This window comes from Sapajus apella, unplaced genomic scaffold, assembly GCF_009761245.1.
Source record: "Sapajus apella isolate SASKATOON/1434 unplaced genomic scaffold, GSC_monkey_1.0 scaffold149, whole genome shotgun sequence".
Taxonomy (NCBI): Eukaryota; Metazoa; Chordata; class Mammalia; order Primates; family Cebidae; genus Sapajus; species Sapajus apella.
Window position 1 is genome coordinate 1,688,694 of NW_022437089.1, and position 17,671 is coordinate 1,706,364.

At 38.2% G+C, this 17,671-nt stretch overlaps 1 protein-coding gene and 1 non-coding gene across 2 annotated transcripts in view; one reads left to right on the plus strand and one right to left on the minus strand.

The window, feature by feature from the left end:
- Positions 1–17,671, plus strand: part of FUNDC2 (FUN14 domain containing 2) — a 29,424-nt gene that overhangs the window by 6,306 nt on the left and 5,447 nt on the right. The window contains exons 3-4 of the mRNA XM_032265166.1: positions 9,607–9,682; positions 16,070–16,201. Of these exons, the coding sequence (XP_032121057.1) occupies positions 9,607–9,682; positions 16,070–16,201 (208 nt within the window). The remainder of the gene's footprint in view (positions 1–9,606; positions 9,683–16,069; positions 16,202–17,671) is intronic.
- Positions 6,690–6,872, minus strand: LOC116541281. The gene has a single exon (XR_004264771.1). It is a non-coding gene; the product is annotated as a U2 spliceosomal RNA (small nuclear RNA).

The following is a 17,671-nucleotide window of genomic DNA, read 5'->3' on the forward strand; positions in this document are numbered from 1 at the left end:
AGCAGTTATTACATTGCTTTTGTTTATAGTTTTAACACCAATTATGCCACTAAATAATATAGTGTGGTTTACCTGGTTTCTAACTTAAAGTGAATGCAGTCAGTATGTATTCTTTTGAGTCTCGCTTTTTTTGCTCAAGCTGATGTTTCGTATGTTCAACTACATTGTGTATAGTTGCAGTTTCTTCACTTTCATTTGTATTTTGAGTACCATTATATGAATGTACCATAGTATATTTATCTAGTTGATGACTGACATTTGAGTTGTTTCAATTTTTGGCTATACAATGCTGATATGAGTATTAGATTTTCCAGTGTATATGTGCATACATTTCTGTAGGGTCTGTACCTAGAAATTGCTAGGTCACAGGTATAGGTATCTTCAGCTTCACTAAATAATGTCAAACTACCTTCTAAAACTGGTTTTAACAGTTTCCAGTCCTCACAAGGACTGAATGAACCTATTCTACATTGTTGGCACTTGATTTTGCCACATTGTCAAATTTTTAAAAAATTAATTTTTCTTTAGAGAGATAATCAAGTTAAATTCAGACTGTTAAAATTTTGCCAGTCTGGTAGTTAGGGAGTAGTATTTCATGGTGGTTTTCATTTACATTTCCCTGAGTAGGAGTGACATTGAGGAACTTTCACATGTGTTTGTTGACCGTTTGGATCTCCTCTTTCAGTTCCACTGTAGTCTTTTTCCTCTGAAATTGTCATTCTTTCCCTTGTTAAGCTGTAAGAGTTCTTTATATATTCTGAATATTCTCAGTCCTTTGTTAGTTGTATAACAGATATTTTCACTCCTTCTGTGGTTATCTTTTCGTTTTATGGTATCTTTTGATGAACTGAAGATCTTATTTTTTATATAGTCAATTTTATAAATCTTAATGGTTAGTGATTTTTGTGACTTATTTAAGTGATCTTTGTCTACCCTATGTTTCAGAACTTTTATTTGTCCTTTCACATTTAGATTTACAATCCACCTGGAATTGTTTTTGTGCTCAGTGTGTGGAAGATTCCTTCTTTTTTTCCCCACGTGGAATACCCATTTGTCCCAACTTAATTTATTGCAAAAGCTATCCCTTTCCCCACTGTTTTATGTGAGTGTGTGGTGCATGCATATGTGTGTGTCTGCTGTCTTAACTTTAGGAACATCTTGGCTGTTTTCTTTATCTCTTATTTTTTAAGTTTAATAAATAGGTATATTTTAAGTTGCATATATTTAAATATACAATTTGAGACGTTTTTACATATGTACACGCCCATAAAACCATCACCACAGTCAAGATAATTAACATATCTATCACTTCAAAAGCTGCTTTGTACCTCTTTGTAATCCCATGCTCTTTCCTTCATGCTGTCTTCCCACCACTGATCTGGTTTCTATTACTATAGATTACGTTGTGCTTTCTAGATTCCTTTTTGGAAATGGAATTACATACTATGTATTCTTTTTTTGTCTGGCTTCTTTTATTAACCCTAATAATATATTTTTTTGTTTTGAGATGGAGTTTTGCTCTGTTGCTGAGACTGGAATGCAGTGGCGCGACCTTGACTCACTGCAACCTCCACCTCCCAGGTTCAAGCAATTCTCCTGCGTCAGCCTTTACCGTAATAATTTTGATATCATCTGTGCTTTTCTGTACATTAGTAGTTCATCCCTTTTTTTTTTTTTTTTTTTTTTTTTTTTGAGATGGAGTTTTGCTCTTTTTACCCAGGCTGGAGTGCAATGGCGCGATCTCGGCTCACCGCAACCTCCGCCTCCTGGGTTCAGGCAATTCTCCTGCCTCAGCCTCCTGAGTAGCTGGGATTACAGGCACGCACCACCATGCCCAGCTAATGTTTTGTATTTTTAGTAGAGACGGGGTTTCACCATGTTGACCAGGATGGTCTCGATCTCTTGACCTCGTGATCCACCCACCTCGGCCTCCCAAAGTGTTGGGATTACAGGCGTGAGCCACTGCGCCCGGCCAGTTCATCCCTTTTTATTGCTGAGTAGTAACACATTGTTTGTACCAAAATCTGTTTCTCCATCCACCTTTGATGGACATTTGGTTTTTTTTTTTTTTTTTTTTTTTTTTTTTTTTCCCCACTTTTTGGCTATCACAAATAAAACTGCTATGAGCAATTGTGTACAAGTCTTTGTATGAACGTATGCTTTCATTTCTTTTGGGTAAATACCTAGGAATAGTATCGCTGAGTCACATAGTAAGTGAATGTTTTAAATTTAAACAAGTACCTGCCAGTTTTTTAAGTGTGTGTACCGTCATGCATCTCCACCAGCAATGTGTGAGGGATCCAGTTCCTCTGCATCCTCACTAACACTTGGTATTGTATTTTTGATTACAGCCACCTTAGTGGGTATGAAGTTGTATCTCCTTGTGGTTTGAATTTGCATTTCTCTAATGACTAATGATGTTGAGCATTTTCATTGGCTTATTTTTTGGCCATTCATATATCTTTGGTGACTTATCTGTTCAAATCTTTTCCACATGTGTTGATTGGGTTGTTAGTTTTCTTTAATTACAGAATCGTGAGAGTTCTTTAAATATTCTGGATAGAAGTCTTAGATATGTGATTTGCAAATATATTACTTCTACTCTATAGCTTTTCATTATCTGAACTGTACCTTTCAAAGAGCAGAAGTTCTTAATCTTGAAGTGCAACTCTTTTGTAGCTCCAGTTTTTGGTGTCATGTCTGAGAATATTGAATATTTGCCTAATCCAGGGTCACAAAGATTTTATCTCGTTTTTTCTAGATGATATATAGGTTTAGATTTTATATTTAGTTCTGTGATCCATTTTGATTTACTTTTTATGTATGGTATAAGGTAGGAATCCAAGTTGTTTTTTTTTTTACATATGGATATCTAGTTGTGCCTACATTTGTTAAAAAGACTGCCTTTTTCTCCACTGAATTGCCTTTACACCTGTGTTGAAAATCAGTTGACTACATTTTTTGGAGCTCTTTGTACTACTAAATTGATCTGGGTGCCATTATTACACTGTTTTGATAACTGTAACTTTATAATAAGTCATGAAATTAGGTAATGCAAATCTTGAAACTTTGTTCCTCATCAAAGCTGTTTTGAGTATTCTAGGTATTTAGCATTTCCATATGAGTTTTATCTTATTTTTATACACTCCATATGAATTTTAGAATCAGCTTGGTGCCAGTTTCTGCCAAACACCTGATGAGATTTTGACTGGGATTGCATTGATCCATAAACATTGGTGTACCTCTTCAATTTGTTTAGGTTTTCTTTAATTTCTCTCAACAATGCTTTGTAGATCTTACACATCTTGTATCAGATTTATCCCTAAGTAGTTCATATTTTTGATACCTGTACTATTATAAATGCTATTACTTTTAAAATTTGAAGTTGCCATTGTTCATTGCTTGTATAGTATATAGAAATGCAGTTTTTTTTTTTTTTTTTTTTTTTGGTATATTGACCTTGTATACTGTACTCTTGCTAAAGCCACTTACTAGTTGCAGAATTCAGGGGTCCCCAAGACCACTGTCATGTTTGATAATTCTTTAGGAAAATTCACAGAACTCAGAGCTGTTCTACTCAGGGTTATGGTTTTTTTTTTTTAAACATGGTAAAAGGGTACAGATTAATTCAGCCAAGGGAAGAGGCACATGGAGTAGGATATTGTGTAGTCTTTACATTTTATTTATTTATTTATTTATTTTTGAGACAGAGTCTTGTTCTCTCATCCAGGCTAGAGTGCAGTGGTGTGATCTCAGCTTACTGCAACCTCCACCTCCTGGGTTCAAGGGATTCTCCCGCCTCAGCCTCCCAAGTAGCTGGGACTACAGGCATGAACTGTCACCCCAGGCTAATTTTCGTATTTTCAGTAGAGATCGGATTTGCCATATTGTCCAGGCTGGTCTTGAACTCCTGACCTCAAATTATCTGCCTGCCTCTGCCTCCCAAAGTACTGGGATTACAGGTGTGAGCCACCAAACCTGGCTAAGTCTTTACATGTAAAGTGGGTTTCTTGTAGGCACCATATAGGTGGTTGTTAATTTTTTAGAATCCATTTTGACAATCTCTTCTTTTAAATTAGGGTGCTTAGACTATTTACATTTAAGTTTATTTAAAAAATTATTTTAACTGACTAATAAAAATTGTCAGCTATGTATAGTGGCTCAGGCCTGTAACCCCAGCACTTTGGGAGGCCAACGTGGGTGGATCATTTGAACTCAAGAATTCAAGACCAGCTGGGCAACATGGTGAAACCCCATCTCTACCAAAAATACAAAAATTAGCCAGGTGTGGTGATGTGCGCCTGTGGTCCCAGCTACTGGGGAAGCTGAGGTGGGAGGATGGCTGAAACCTGGGAGGCAGAGGTTATAGTAAGTCAAGATTGTGCCACTGCACTTCAGCCTGAGTGACAGAATGAGACCCAGTCTCAAAAACAAAACAAAATAATAACACCAAAATTGTATATATTTGTGGCATACATGATGTTTTGATATATGTATTCATTGTGGAATGAGTAAGTCAAGCTGTTTAACATATGTATTATCTCACATACCATGTTTTTGTGGTGAGAACATTTAGCTATAACTGTTCATTGTGTAAGTTTAGTGGTTGCTTTAGGATTATAGGAGACATCTTCTACTTATTATAGTCTGCCTTCAAGAAATCTACTGCTTCAAATATTATATAGCAGTATGCTGCCATTTTTCCCCTCCCCCCTTTGTTTTCCTTGCCATAAATTTTACTTTTACATGTATTATAAATTTGTAATACATTCTTATTTTTATATTAAATGTTGAATTTTTATAGCTTTTAATAAGAAGAAAGAAGCCTTTCACATTTCTCTGCACAGTTTCAATTTCTTGTGCTCTTCTTGCTTTTGTATGGATCCAGATTTCCATCTGATATAATTTTCCTCTGCCTGAAAGACTTCCTTTAACATTTCTTGTATTGCTTGTCTACTGGGGATTTTTTTTTTTTCTTCAGTTTTTGTATCTGTGAAAAAGGTCTTTATTTCATCTTTGTTTTTGAAAGATCACTTAGTATAGAATTCTAGACTGGCAAGGTTGGTGTTCTTTTTCAGTACATTAAAGATGCTATTTCATTGTCTTTAGCTTTGTATTATTTTGTATGAGTATGAGAAATGTGTTCTCTCCAAACTTTATTCCTCTGTATCTAATACCTCTTTTTTCCCTCTTCAGCTCCTTTTAAGACTTCCTCTTACCATTTGTTTTAAGGAGTTTGATTAGGTTATACTTTGCTATAGTTTTTTTTCTTTGTTTTCTTTTTTCTTCTTTTTTTTGAGACAGATTCTCACTCTGTCGGCCAGGCTGGAGTGCAGTGGCATGATCTGAGCTTACTGCAATCTCCACCTCCCAGGTTCAAGTGATTCTCATGCCTCAACCACCCGAGTAGCTGCAATTACAGGCATGTGCCACTGCACCCAGCTAATTTTTGTATTTTTAGTAGAGATGGGGTTTCACCACATTGGCCAGGCTGGCCTCAAACTCCTGACCTGGGATTACAGGCGTGAGGCACCATGCCCAGCCTTTTGTTTCTTCTGCTTAGATTTCATTGAGCTTTTTGGGTCTGTGGATTTATTGTTTTCATGAATTGTGGAATTTCTTTCTGTCCTTCTTCAAATATTTTTTTCTGTCTTCCTTCAGTGATTCCAATTACACGTAACTGTAGTTGCACAATTATGTATGAAGTTTTTCCACAGTTCATTAATACTGTTTACTTTTTAAAAACTTTATTTTGAGATACTTACAGATTCACATGCAGTTAGAAATAATCCAGAGAGGTCTTATACCCATTCCCCAATTCCCCCCCCACACCATGGTAACATCTTATATAACTATAGTTCAGTATCATAACCACTTTCATTTTTTTTTATTTCATTTTTGATAGTTTTTATTGCTATTTCATGAAGTTCACTAATCTTCGACAGTGTCTAAACTGCTATATTTTTCATCTCAGACATTGTAGTTTTTATTTCTAGAAGTTTGATTTGCATCTGTTTTTATTTTGAGACTTTCTTGCTCTGTTGCCTAGGCTGGATTGCAGTGGCACAATCACAGCTCACTGCAATCTCTACCTACTGGGCTCGAGAGATCCTCCCACCTCAGCCACCTGAATACTGGAACTGCAGGTGCATGCCACCATGCCTGGCTAATTTAAAAATAATTTTTTTTTTTTTTTAGAGAAATGAGATCTCAGTATGTTGCCCAAGCTGGTCTTAAACTCCTGGGCTCAAGTGATCCTCTTGCCTTGGCCTCCTAAAGTGCTAGGATTACAGGCATGAGCCGCTGAACCCACCCAAGATTTGCATGTTTTTAAAAGAGCTTCCTTGCCTCTACTTACTATGTACAATCTTTTCTCTGGCTTCTTGAACATACAGAATATAATTATAATAACTTTAATGCTTTTGTCTACTAATTTTGTCATCAGTGCCATTTCTGGATTTCTTATAATTGATTTTTTTATCATTATGGTTCATATTTTTCTGCTTTGCATGCCTAGTAGTTTTTAATTAGATGGCAGATATTATGAATTTTACCTTATTGGGTCTAGATATTTTTAATTCTTATAAATATGCTTGATTCTTGTTCTTGGATGTAGTCACTTAGAAAGTGCTTCATCTTTTTGGGTCTTGCTTTATTAGGCTTTATTAAAAATGCGTGTTTTGTTTTAAAAAGAGAAAAAGCCAGTTATAAACAGTGCAACAATTTTTGTGATAGCAAAAATCTGTAACCATTCTAAATGTTTATCAGTAACCCTGATTATACTGTAGTAAGTCTGAACAGTGGAATCCTCTTAAAGTGGACCCTTATCATTTATACTACACTTGATCTTAGCCAAAAGGCCGAGAAGCGATGACCCTTATCATTTATTTGCTGGCCCTACCACCCTTCCAATTTCAGAGTCCCTTCAGAAATATACTACCGGACATCTAACTTTTGTTTAAAAAAGATTTATAGTCTTATGAGGTCCTACATGCATTGTTGTATTTTTAGTTCTTTCTTTTACTGAGCTGAAATGTAATAAGAGGAGAACAGTAGACAATGGGGGTGGCCAGGTAATAGGAGACAAGATGTTAAGTGTAAGACTTTAACTTTCTTTCTTAGTGAGGAGGGAAGCTACTGGATGGTTATGAACAGAAGTGTTCCTTGATCTTACATTTTAGAGCAGGAGTCAGTAAAGATTCTTGTAAAGAGCCCATATGGTAAATATTATATATCTTATGGATCACACAATCTCTGTTGCAACTTGTGTTGATCACATAAACTCTGTTACAAAAAGAGACATCTGGCAGGATTTGGCTCCCAGGCTGTGGTTTGTTGGCTCCTGTTTTAGGACTGAATGGAGTGCTATATTGAGAATAGATTCTAGGGAGCAAAAGTGGAGGTAAGGAGTCCAGATAAGGGGCTGTAACAGTAATCTACATCAGAGATCATGTATAGACCCAGCAGACAGAAAGTAAATACACAGAGCAAAGGGGTTCTAGGACTTAGCCTCAGAACAACCTAACATTTAGAAGTCAGAAAGCGGAGGACTCAGTAAAATTGTCTGATAAGGAATGGCCAGAGCAAAAAGATGCCAAGAAGGAGAAAGTACAATAGTAGAAAAACAACCTGATTTTAAAAATGGGCAAAAGACCTGAACAGACATTTCCCCAAAGAAGGCATAGAAATGGCCAAAAGGTATATGAAAAGATGCTCAGCATCACCAGTCATCAGAGACATGCAAATTAAAACCACAATGAGATATCACCTTGCACCTGTTAGAATGGCTGTTATCAAAAAGACAGATAATTGTTGATAATAAGGGTATGGAGAAAAAGGAACCCTAGTACACTGTTGGTGGGCATGTAGATTGGTACAACCATTATGGAAAACAGTATGGAGGTTCCTAAAGAAATTAAAATTAGAACTACCATGCGACCTAGCAATTCCTCTTCTGAGCGTATTCACAAAGGAAATGAAATTACCACCCCATAAAGTGCAGCATTAATTGACCTCTCGTGTTCAGTGCAGCATTAATTGACAATAGTCAAGATATGGAAACATCCTAAGTGTCCATGAATGGGTAGAGAAAATGTATATAAAATGGGATACTATTTAGCCTTAAAAAAGGAGATCGTGCCACTTGCCATAGCATAGATGGACCTGGAGGTCATTATTCTAACGACGCAGAAAGACAAAATACTGCATGATCTCATATGTAGGGGAGAAAGCCAAATATGCAGTGGTATAATATAATAAACATGAAGAAATAAAACTGGTTACCAGGGATAGGATGGGAGTGAGAGGAGGAAATGGGAAGATGTAGGTCAAAGGATACAAAATGGCAAATATGTAAGAGGAGCAAGTCCAACACACAGCATGAGGACTGCAGCTAATGCAATTGTGAAATAAGTGCACTTTAGCTGCTCTTATCACAAAAAAGTAACTATGTGAGATGATAGATACATTTATCTGCTTCATTATGGTAACCATTTTACTTGTCTCTATGTATCCCATAACATCATGTTGTAAATCTCAAATATACACAATAAAATTTCATTTTTTAAAAAAGGAGAGAGTAATCAACTGTGTCAAAAGCTTGCTGTAGGTCAGATGAGATTAAGGCTGAGAAGTGAACACTAGCATTTGGTGAGGTCAAGATCAGTGGTGACTTTGGTAAGAATGGTTTCATTGAAGTCATGGGACAAAAGCCTGAATGGAGTAGGTGTGAGAGAATATGGACACAGGACACAAGAGATGGCCGGGGGTTGGGGGGGGGGGGGGGGAAGGGGAAAAAAAAAAAAAGAGATGGCCTCAAAGTAATTTTACTGTAAAGGAGAGCAGAGAAAAGGGAAGGTGGCTGCAGAATTGGAGTTTAGAGAGGATTTTTTCAACAGTGGTTAATGATTACAGCTAATATGCATTCAGCAATTAACACAACAAAATCTCTGCCCCATAAAGCTTACATTTTAGTGCTGGGTGGGGGCAGGAAGATAGCAAATAATAAAGAAACACATTTTAAACTGGCTATGAGATGTAGCCACTCATATCATACAGACATATTCAAAATGATATTATCTCCTCTCCTCCCTTCCGCCACCTTTTCCTATGTTTCTCTTCCTTGTTTTTGTATTGTAAAAAATGCCACATTGAGGACAGAATCCTGTGCCTTATCCCTTGTAAGCATCCTGTCCTCAAACTCAGGCGGATTTTATTTTTTTGCTTCACAAACAGTTGTCAGGTCTGCTCCCTTCTTGCCATCTCAACCTTGGCCCCTTAGCATTCACTTCTCTTCTGGATTGCTACTTCACCCTCTTAACTGGAGTCTCTGCCTTCATCCTTCCCCTTTAATCTGTTCTCCACAATGTAGCCAGTCGTCTTTTAAAAATATAACCTGAGTTTTAAGGGACTTGCTCAAGACCACAAAATTAGTAGAGCCAAGATTTGATTTCCTTATGTCATGCTCCTCTTGGGGCTGGCTTTATGTAGGGGGTAGGAAGGAGCTGGATCATCTCAAGCTAAGTAAGATATGAACATTGCCAGAAATGCATGTTTGTGTGTATCTGACAGCTCATCAATTTGTGTGATTTTGGTTTGTTTTTGTAGGTGCACAGGTTTCATATTCCAGAAGGTTGGAAAGTTGGCTGCAACAGCTGTGGGAGGTGGATTTTTTCTCCTTCAGGTCTGTATGTGAAATGTTCTCAGATGTTTGGAAATTCCACCTGCCCATTAAGGAATGCGGTGCGGGGAGTTGTAATACAGTCCTGGGTATGTTACACTAGAGTAGCCTTTGCACTTGTTTTTATTTACTATTTCAAATGCTAATGACCATTTGAGTCAAATTTTATCCATTATACTAGTAAATGTTATTTACCAGTCACATTTTATTTCCTCATTTGGGGACAGAAGTGCAAATTCCTTATCATAGCTCCCTTAAAAGAGTTTTTAAGACCAGCTGAAATATTAAGCAGATGTGATTGATTTCAAAACTGCAAGTAGGCTGGGATGATTTAGTTTCATATTCTAACATATCCAGCTTTTTCAGAGGGGACATTGAGCATTTGATGAGAAGTGGGAGCCAAGTGACAGTGGTTGTCAGTTCTGTAGGAGAGACTAACAAGCAAGACTTGAAAAACAAAAAGGGAGCAGTTCCTCCAAAAACAAAAGAAAACTGACATTTGATTGTACTGGGCACACATTTCTTAGCTCTGCGGCATTGGTATTCAAACTTGGCTCCACATTAGAATCACCTGGGAGTTTTTAAAAGAGCGAACAAGTATCACCCCCAACCCAGAGTCTGATTTCAGCAGAAAACTTAAAACTCTTGAGGTGATTCTACTGTGCAGCGGTGCGTAGAGCTGCTCTGCTGTGGGAGCCATAACTTGCTGAATCATGGCAGAGTCTCTGAATTCACAGCCCTTTGTCTCTTCCCACTGTTGGCATCCCTCACTTTGGCAAGGTAACTTCTGCATTAGCACCATGATTGGAGTGAGTTCTGCAGATAGGTCAGGTGAAAATCAAATGTATTGAAGAGGGGAACTGGTAAGTGGCTGGAGCTGGGTTGAGTGTGGTATTGCTGCATGACAAATTCCCCCAAACCTAATGGCTTCAAATAATGATCACTTTATTCTTTCTCATGGTTACAGGAGTTTGGGGAGGGTTAACGTAGGTGCTTGTGGATCAGAGTCTCATGTGGTTACAGGCCAGATGATCAGAGGGCTGGGGTAGGTCTGGACTGGCTGGGCCTCTTTGTCTCTCTGTCTCTGTCTTCCCTCGTACCCTCCTTATTTCCCCCCTCTCCATAGCGTCAATGCTCTTCCATGTGATCCCTGGGCATGGGCTGGTATAGGCTTCCTCTTACAGCCATGACTTCAGGACTCCCAAGCACAGTGCTCCAGAAATATGGTGTAAGTTGCATCTCCTTTCTTGCCCAAGACTCAAAAGTCATGCAGCATCACTTTTGTTGGCTGTCTCCCTGTGGGCTTGTTAGGTGCTGGCTCTTCACACCTCTGTCTCCTTCCTCTTGACCATTCAGGCAGAAGTGCAGTAACAGCTCTATCCCTGTGGTTTCTGTTACATGCTGCCCCAGACTCCATAAACATCTTAATATTGCCTTGAAATGTCTTAATTTGAGTGTGACCTCTGTTTTTTTTTTTGGGCCCCTGACAGAAATAATTGGTATTGCAAGTGTCTCCAGAAAGGCACGCAAAATGAGATTCTGGTGTTGGATGACTCCAATATTCAGGGGGTTTAGGGACACTGCTTTGCTGCACAGGTGAGACATGGAGAATCTGTGGCAGGCACTCATGTTATCTGTCACTAGAGGGGTGAGAGCAGGAGGCAAGCATAATGTTGAGAGATGAGTTATATCAGGAGTTATAGTTTGATATAGGGATCCAGTTTCCTTTTCTCCATACTGATAATTGAGCAGAATTTAGTGAATAATTCTTCCCATTCCCAACATTTACAGCATTGTCTCTTTCATATATGAAAATCCATGTATGTGTGGCTGTGATTCTGGTTTCTGTGTTATGTTCCACTGCTCAACTCTGTATCTTTATGGCAGTTCTAAAGCTTAATATTTGGTGCCATGCAGATTCCTCCACCTTATTCTTCAGGAGTGTTGCAGCTACTTTTGTTTCTGCTTGCTCACCTGAATTTTAGATCAGAGTTGTCAGTTGTTTAAAAAAATCCTGTTGAAATTTTTATCGGAATTGCATTGGAACCATGAGTAATCTATCTGTGAACGTAGGTTTTTCTCTCCAATTATTTAGGTCTTCTTTAATGCTTTTGAATAGACTTTTATTATTTTTCCATATAGATCTTGTACATGTGTGATTCATTTTTATTACTGGATATCTTATAAATTTAGTTGGTCTCGTGGATGATACGATTTTTAAATCTACACATTCTGATTCATGCTAGTGTGTTGAAATACAGTTGATATTTTATGTTGCTTTTTCAGCCAGCCACCTTACAAAAAAAGTCTCTAATTTCTGACTTGCCTGGGATTCTTTTGGGTTTTGTCTATAAAATCATGCCATCTGTGAACAGTGACATTTTTTCTTCATGGCTTTTTCTTACCAAGCTGTAGATCCCTTTCAGAGCCCAGCAACGCTTGCCAGTTTTCAATTTATTCTACTCCCTCTGCCTGTTGTACTGTAATGGACGCATGATGTTGAACTTTGTCAGTAGAGGGTGCTGGAGGGACCTTGCAGCGGGAAGGGGCTGCTTTTCCCAGTTCTGGTGTTGCTTTGCTCCTATAGTGCAGTCCCCCAGTAATGCCGCGGAGAGCAGGAAGTCACCCTACAGTCCTGGCCTGGGCCACCCAGGGGACTTCACCAACACCAGTACTACTTGTGCACCCTTGTAAAAAATCAGTTTGTTGTATTTGTACAAGTCCGTTTCTGTACTTTTTATTCTGTTCTGTTGATTTGTGTGCCTGTCTCTTCGTCAGTACCACATATTTTCTTGACTGCTGTAGCATTATACTAAGTCTTAAATCAGGTAGTGTGATTTCCCCCAATTCTGTTCTTTATCGGAATCATTTTGGTGATTGTAGTTCTCTTTCCTTTCCATATAAATATTAGAACCAGCCTATTTATGTATCTATAAAAAATTCTAGAGGAAAACCTAGGCAATACCATCCAGGACATAGGCATGGGCAAGGACTTCATGACTAAAACACCAAAAGCAATGGCAACAAAAGCCAACATTGACAAGTGGGATCTAATTAAACTCCAGAGCTTCTGCACAGCAAAAGAAACTATCATTAGAGTGAACCGGCAACCAACAGAATGGGAATAAATGTTTTCAATCTACCCATCAGACAAAGGGCTAATATCCAGAATCTATAGAGAACTTAAACAAATTTACAAGAAAAAAACAAGCCCATTCAAAATTGGGTGAAGGATATGAACAGACACTTTACAAAAGAAGACATATATGAGGCCAACAAACATATGAAAAAATGCTCATCATCACTGGTCATTAGAGAAATGGAAATCAAAACTACACTGAGATACCACCTCACACCAGTTAGAATGGTGATCATTAAAAAAATCTGGAGACAACAGATGCTGGAGAGGATGTGGAGAAATAGGAACGTTTTTACACTGTTGGTGGGAGTGTAAATTATTTCGATGATTGTAGAAGACAGTGTGGCAATTCCTCAAGGATCTAGAAATAGAAATTCCATTTGACTCAGCAATCCTATTTCTGGGTATATACCCAAAGGACTATAAATCGTTCTATTATAAAGACACATGTACATGTATGTTTATTGTCGCACTGTTTACAATGGCAAAGACCTGGCCAACCCAAATGCCCATCAATGATAGACTGAACAGGGAAAATGTGGCACATATACACCATGGAATACTATGCAGCCATAAAAAATTATGAGTTCATGTCCTTTGCATGGACATGGATGAAACTAGAAACCACCATTCTGAGCAAACTGACACAAGAACAGAAAACCAAACACTGCATGTTCTTACTCATAAGTGGTTGTTGAACAGTGAGAACACACAGACACAGGGAGCGGAACATCACACACTGGGGCCTGGATGGTAGGGGGCTAGGGGAGGAATAGCAGGGGGTAGGGTGATTGGGGAGGGATAGCATTAGGAAAAATACCTCATGGAGATGACGGGGCGATGGATGCAGCAAACAACTACCATGGCATGTGTTTACCTATGAAATAAACCTGCACGATCTGCACATGTACCCCAGAACTTAAAGTATAATGAATAAATCAAAAGAGAAAGAAAGTCTACTGGGATTTGTGATTGAGATTGCAGTAAATCTGTAGATAATTTAGAGAGAATTGGTCATCATTTCTGTGTTGAAATGTACATGTACATGTACATGACATGTCTCTCCATTTATTTAGGTTGTCTTTGAGTTCTTTCTTCAGCATTTTGTAGTTCTCAGTATAGAGATCCTGTATGTTTTATTTGATTTATACCTAGTATTTAATTGTTTTTGTGCCTATTGTTGTAAATCATTAAAAAAAATTTCAGTTCAAATTGCTAGCATATTGAAATTCAGTTGGTCTTGTGCTATCTTGTATCCTGTGACCCTGCTAAACTCACTTTTTTAGTCTAGGAGTTTTCTTTGGTGTTTTTTTTTTTTTTGTTGTTGTTGTTGAATTCTATGAAATTTTTATGTAGACAAGGATGTGTGTGAATAGAGACAGTTTAACCTCTTCCTTGTGAATGTGGATGCCTCCTAATTCCTTGTCTCACCTTGTTGTGCTGACTCTGAGTTGACTTCTGGTACGATATTGAATAGGAGTGGAGAGGGCAGACATCTTTGCCTTGTTCCCTGCATTCATTCTTTCACCGTGATGCACAGTGTTAGCTGCAGGGTTTTTGTGTAGATGCTCTTTATCAAGTTGAGGAAGTTCCCCTCTATTCCTCTTTCTCTGAGACTTTTATTACGAATTTGCATTCAGTTTTGTCAGATGTTTCTTGAGTCCTGCCTTGAGGTTAGGCCAGGTGATACTGCAGGAAAAGCAGTAAACACACCACCAGTTTGGTGGTGCTTTGAATTCTGGTCTTCTCCAGTCTGCATGTCACTGTTTTCATATAAGAGCCCTCAAATAGCTAGTCCATGTATATTCTCCGTTTAACAGCAGGATTTCTGTGGGAGAAACAGGATAAACTAAATGAAAGAGAACCTTCTTTTAGCATACAAATTTTGATACTCAACTATGTGATTGCCATAAGCAATTTGTTCTTTTAGTACTAAGTAATATTCTGTTGTGTAAATATGATACAGTTTGTTTATCCATTCATGTGTTGATAGACTTTGTGTTATTTCTAGTTATAGACTCATAAGTAAAACTACTGTGGCAAGGGCTGCCATCCTGGAGGCAGTGTGACAGCATGTGTAATTGCAGTATTGGTAGACACTGCCAAATTGTTTTCTTAAAACACTACCAGTTAAGACTCTTAGTAAGCATGTGTAAGAGTGTCTATTTCCCCACATCCTTATCAACAGCAGATATTTTCAGTGCTTTAATTTTCTCCAATCTGATAAAAAATTATAGGTCATTATTTTATCTCTCCTTGATTACTTGTGAAGTTCAACTTTTTCCTTCTCTTGGACACTTTCCTCTGTGAATTGCCTTTACGCAGTTTTAAAGTGAATTTTTTTTCTTACCGATCTCTATAAGAACTTCACTGTTTTGAGTATCAGTGTTTTGTTTGTAATACACATCACAAGTATTTTCTCTAGTCTGGTTGGGTGACTGGTGGTGCCATTAGCTAAAATAGGGACTAGAGGAAGAGCAACAGTGCAGGAGACTTTTAGTTTCAGATATTCTGAGATATCCAGGTAGATACAACTTAGCAAAAATTTGGTAGAGAGGTGATATTGATAGGGCATTGATTGGTGGGCTGTCGTCATTCTCTTCATTCCTTGGATGATACTAATCCATCATCAAAAACTACATGCTTAAATCAAATTTACAGTGCATTTTAGAGTTTAGCTGTTTTTATCAAGGGAAATAGGTACATGCTGTAGGTGTCTTTGAATGTGCTTCTCTTAATACCTCTTTATATGAAGTCATTCATGAGAAATCTCTGTGGGGCCAGATGCTAGGTTTCTTCCTGAATATCTGGCATCTTTTCTCCTATTAAGCAACAGTAATTACTGCCTGAAAGCTTTGCACTGTTCACATTGTCAGGAAACTGACACTCATGAGCACATTGTCAGAGTCGTTCTCTGGAAACATTTGTATTGGCTGTAAGGTCCATCTCTTCACCTTACATCTTGACCTCCCTACCTTGATTTTCGTCTTATATAAAACTTTTTAAAAGGGTTGTAGGAGTATAAATAAATTAAAAGAATTGCCAGTAGTTATTTCTAGTGCCAGGCATATGGCTTTGCATATAGGGGGGATGCTGAGTAGATGTCATCATGATACAAAGAATCAAATGGCAGATGTCTCCAAAAATGGAAAGTCAGAGGGTTTTGAGACTTTACTTCACAATTTATCCTGATGAAAAGAAATAACAAATCTGTTTCTCATTTCTTCTTGTCATTATTGTCGATATTGTAGCTTGCAAACCATACTGGGTACATCAAAGTTGACTGGCAACGAGTGGAGAAGGACATGAAGAAAGCCAAAGAGCAGCTGAAGATCCGTAAGAGCAATCAGATACCTACTGAGGTCAGGAGCAAAGCTGAGGAGGTGAGACTTGCATTATTCACGTGTAGTGTGTGAACAGTGCAGACAATTGTCTTAACCCTATTGCGTCGATAGCTCAGTGATGGACAGGGCTTAAACATTACAAAGAACTTAGAGTAATGTGACAAAGCTAACTTGGAATATCATAACTTCATAGCATTTTTAAAAGCTGGATAATTAAAAGTTTTTGGTGACCTTTGTCAGTTGAGAGTACAGAGTGATTCAGATTATCCCTTTAACATGTTCGCCTAGGAATGTGGGCAGCATAGTAGATGGGAAGGATATATGGCCAGTATGATCATTTTCAGTCACATTTTGTCCCTGTATACACTTATCTCTGAAATATTCATACTGTGCTTGTTTTACATATAACTAGTAGAAATGTGTAGCCCAGGGGTTGGGGAACTTTTTCTGTAAAGGGCCAGGTAAATATTTTTAGTTTTGTGGGCCATATTGTCTCTGTCACAAGTATTCAGCTCTACTGTATATCATGAAAATAGCCATAGATGATATGTAAATAAGTGGATGTGGCTGTTACAGTAAAACTTTATTTAAAAACAGGTTCAGACTGCGTTTGGCCCATGGGGGGTAGTTTGCTAATCCCTAATCTTGTTAATTACAGCCAGGTTAGATTATAACCTGGCACTGGAGGGACAGGAGAAGTTCTTCCTTTTTAAAAAGATATTTTTTGCTGCTTCTTTATTACCTTTAGAAATATGTCAGATATCCCAAAGAAATAAGTACAGTGAACTGGGGAGAAATAAACAAGAATTAGGGTGTCAAGAAGATAGCTCTAGCCTCACAGGGAAAACAGGCAGATTGAGTACAAGGGAGGAGAAATACCCTGTATACGCCTCCGGCTTCTCATGTTGTAAGGTGGCTCCTCACACCAGTGATCAGCAAGTGGCTAGTCAAAGCTCGTGCCTTTACGCAGAGTGGGAAGGTGGCAAAGGTGGTTATCTACAGGAGCCCAGAGCCCAGATGGTTCTTCTTACCTTTCTTCCTTCTGCCTCTCCTCAATCTCAAAGTTATGAAAGTTATACTTTTTTATTTCATGAAAATTTTATTTTTCAAATGTTTAAAAACGCAATACATGGCTGGGCACAGTGACTTACCACAGTGAGCGAGAATTTTTGTTTTTTAAGAGAGGGTTTCACTCTGTCACCCAGGCTGGAGTACAGTGGCACATTGATGACTCACTGTAGCCTCAACCAAGCGATCCTCCCACCACCGCCTTCTGAGTAGCTGGGTATACAGGTGTGCACCAGCATACCTGGTGAAGTTTTACATTTTTTGTAGAGACAAGGAGTCCCTGTTGTTGTCCTGGCTGGTCTCTCAAACTTCTGGGCTCAAGCAGTATTCCCACCTCAGCCTCCCAAAGTGCTGGGATTACAGGTGTGAGCCACGGTGCCTTGCCGAAAACTTTTAAAACAATACTGGAAGTGTACATAATAACAAGTATAAAGTTAATAT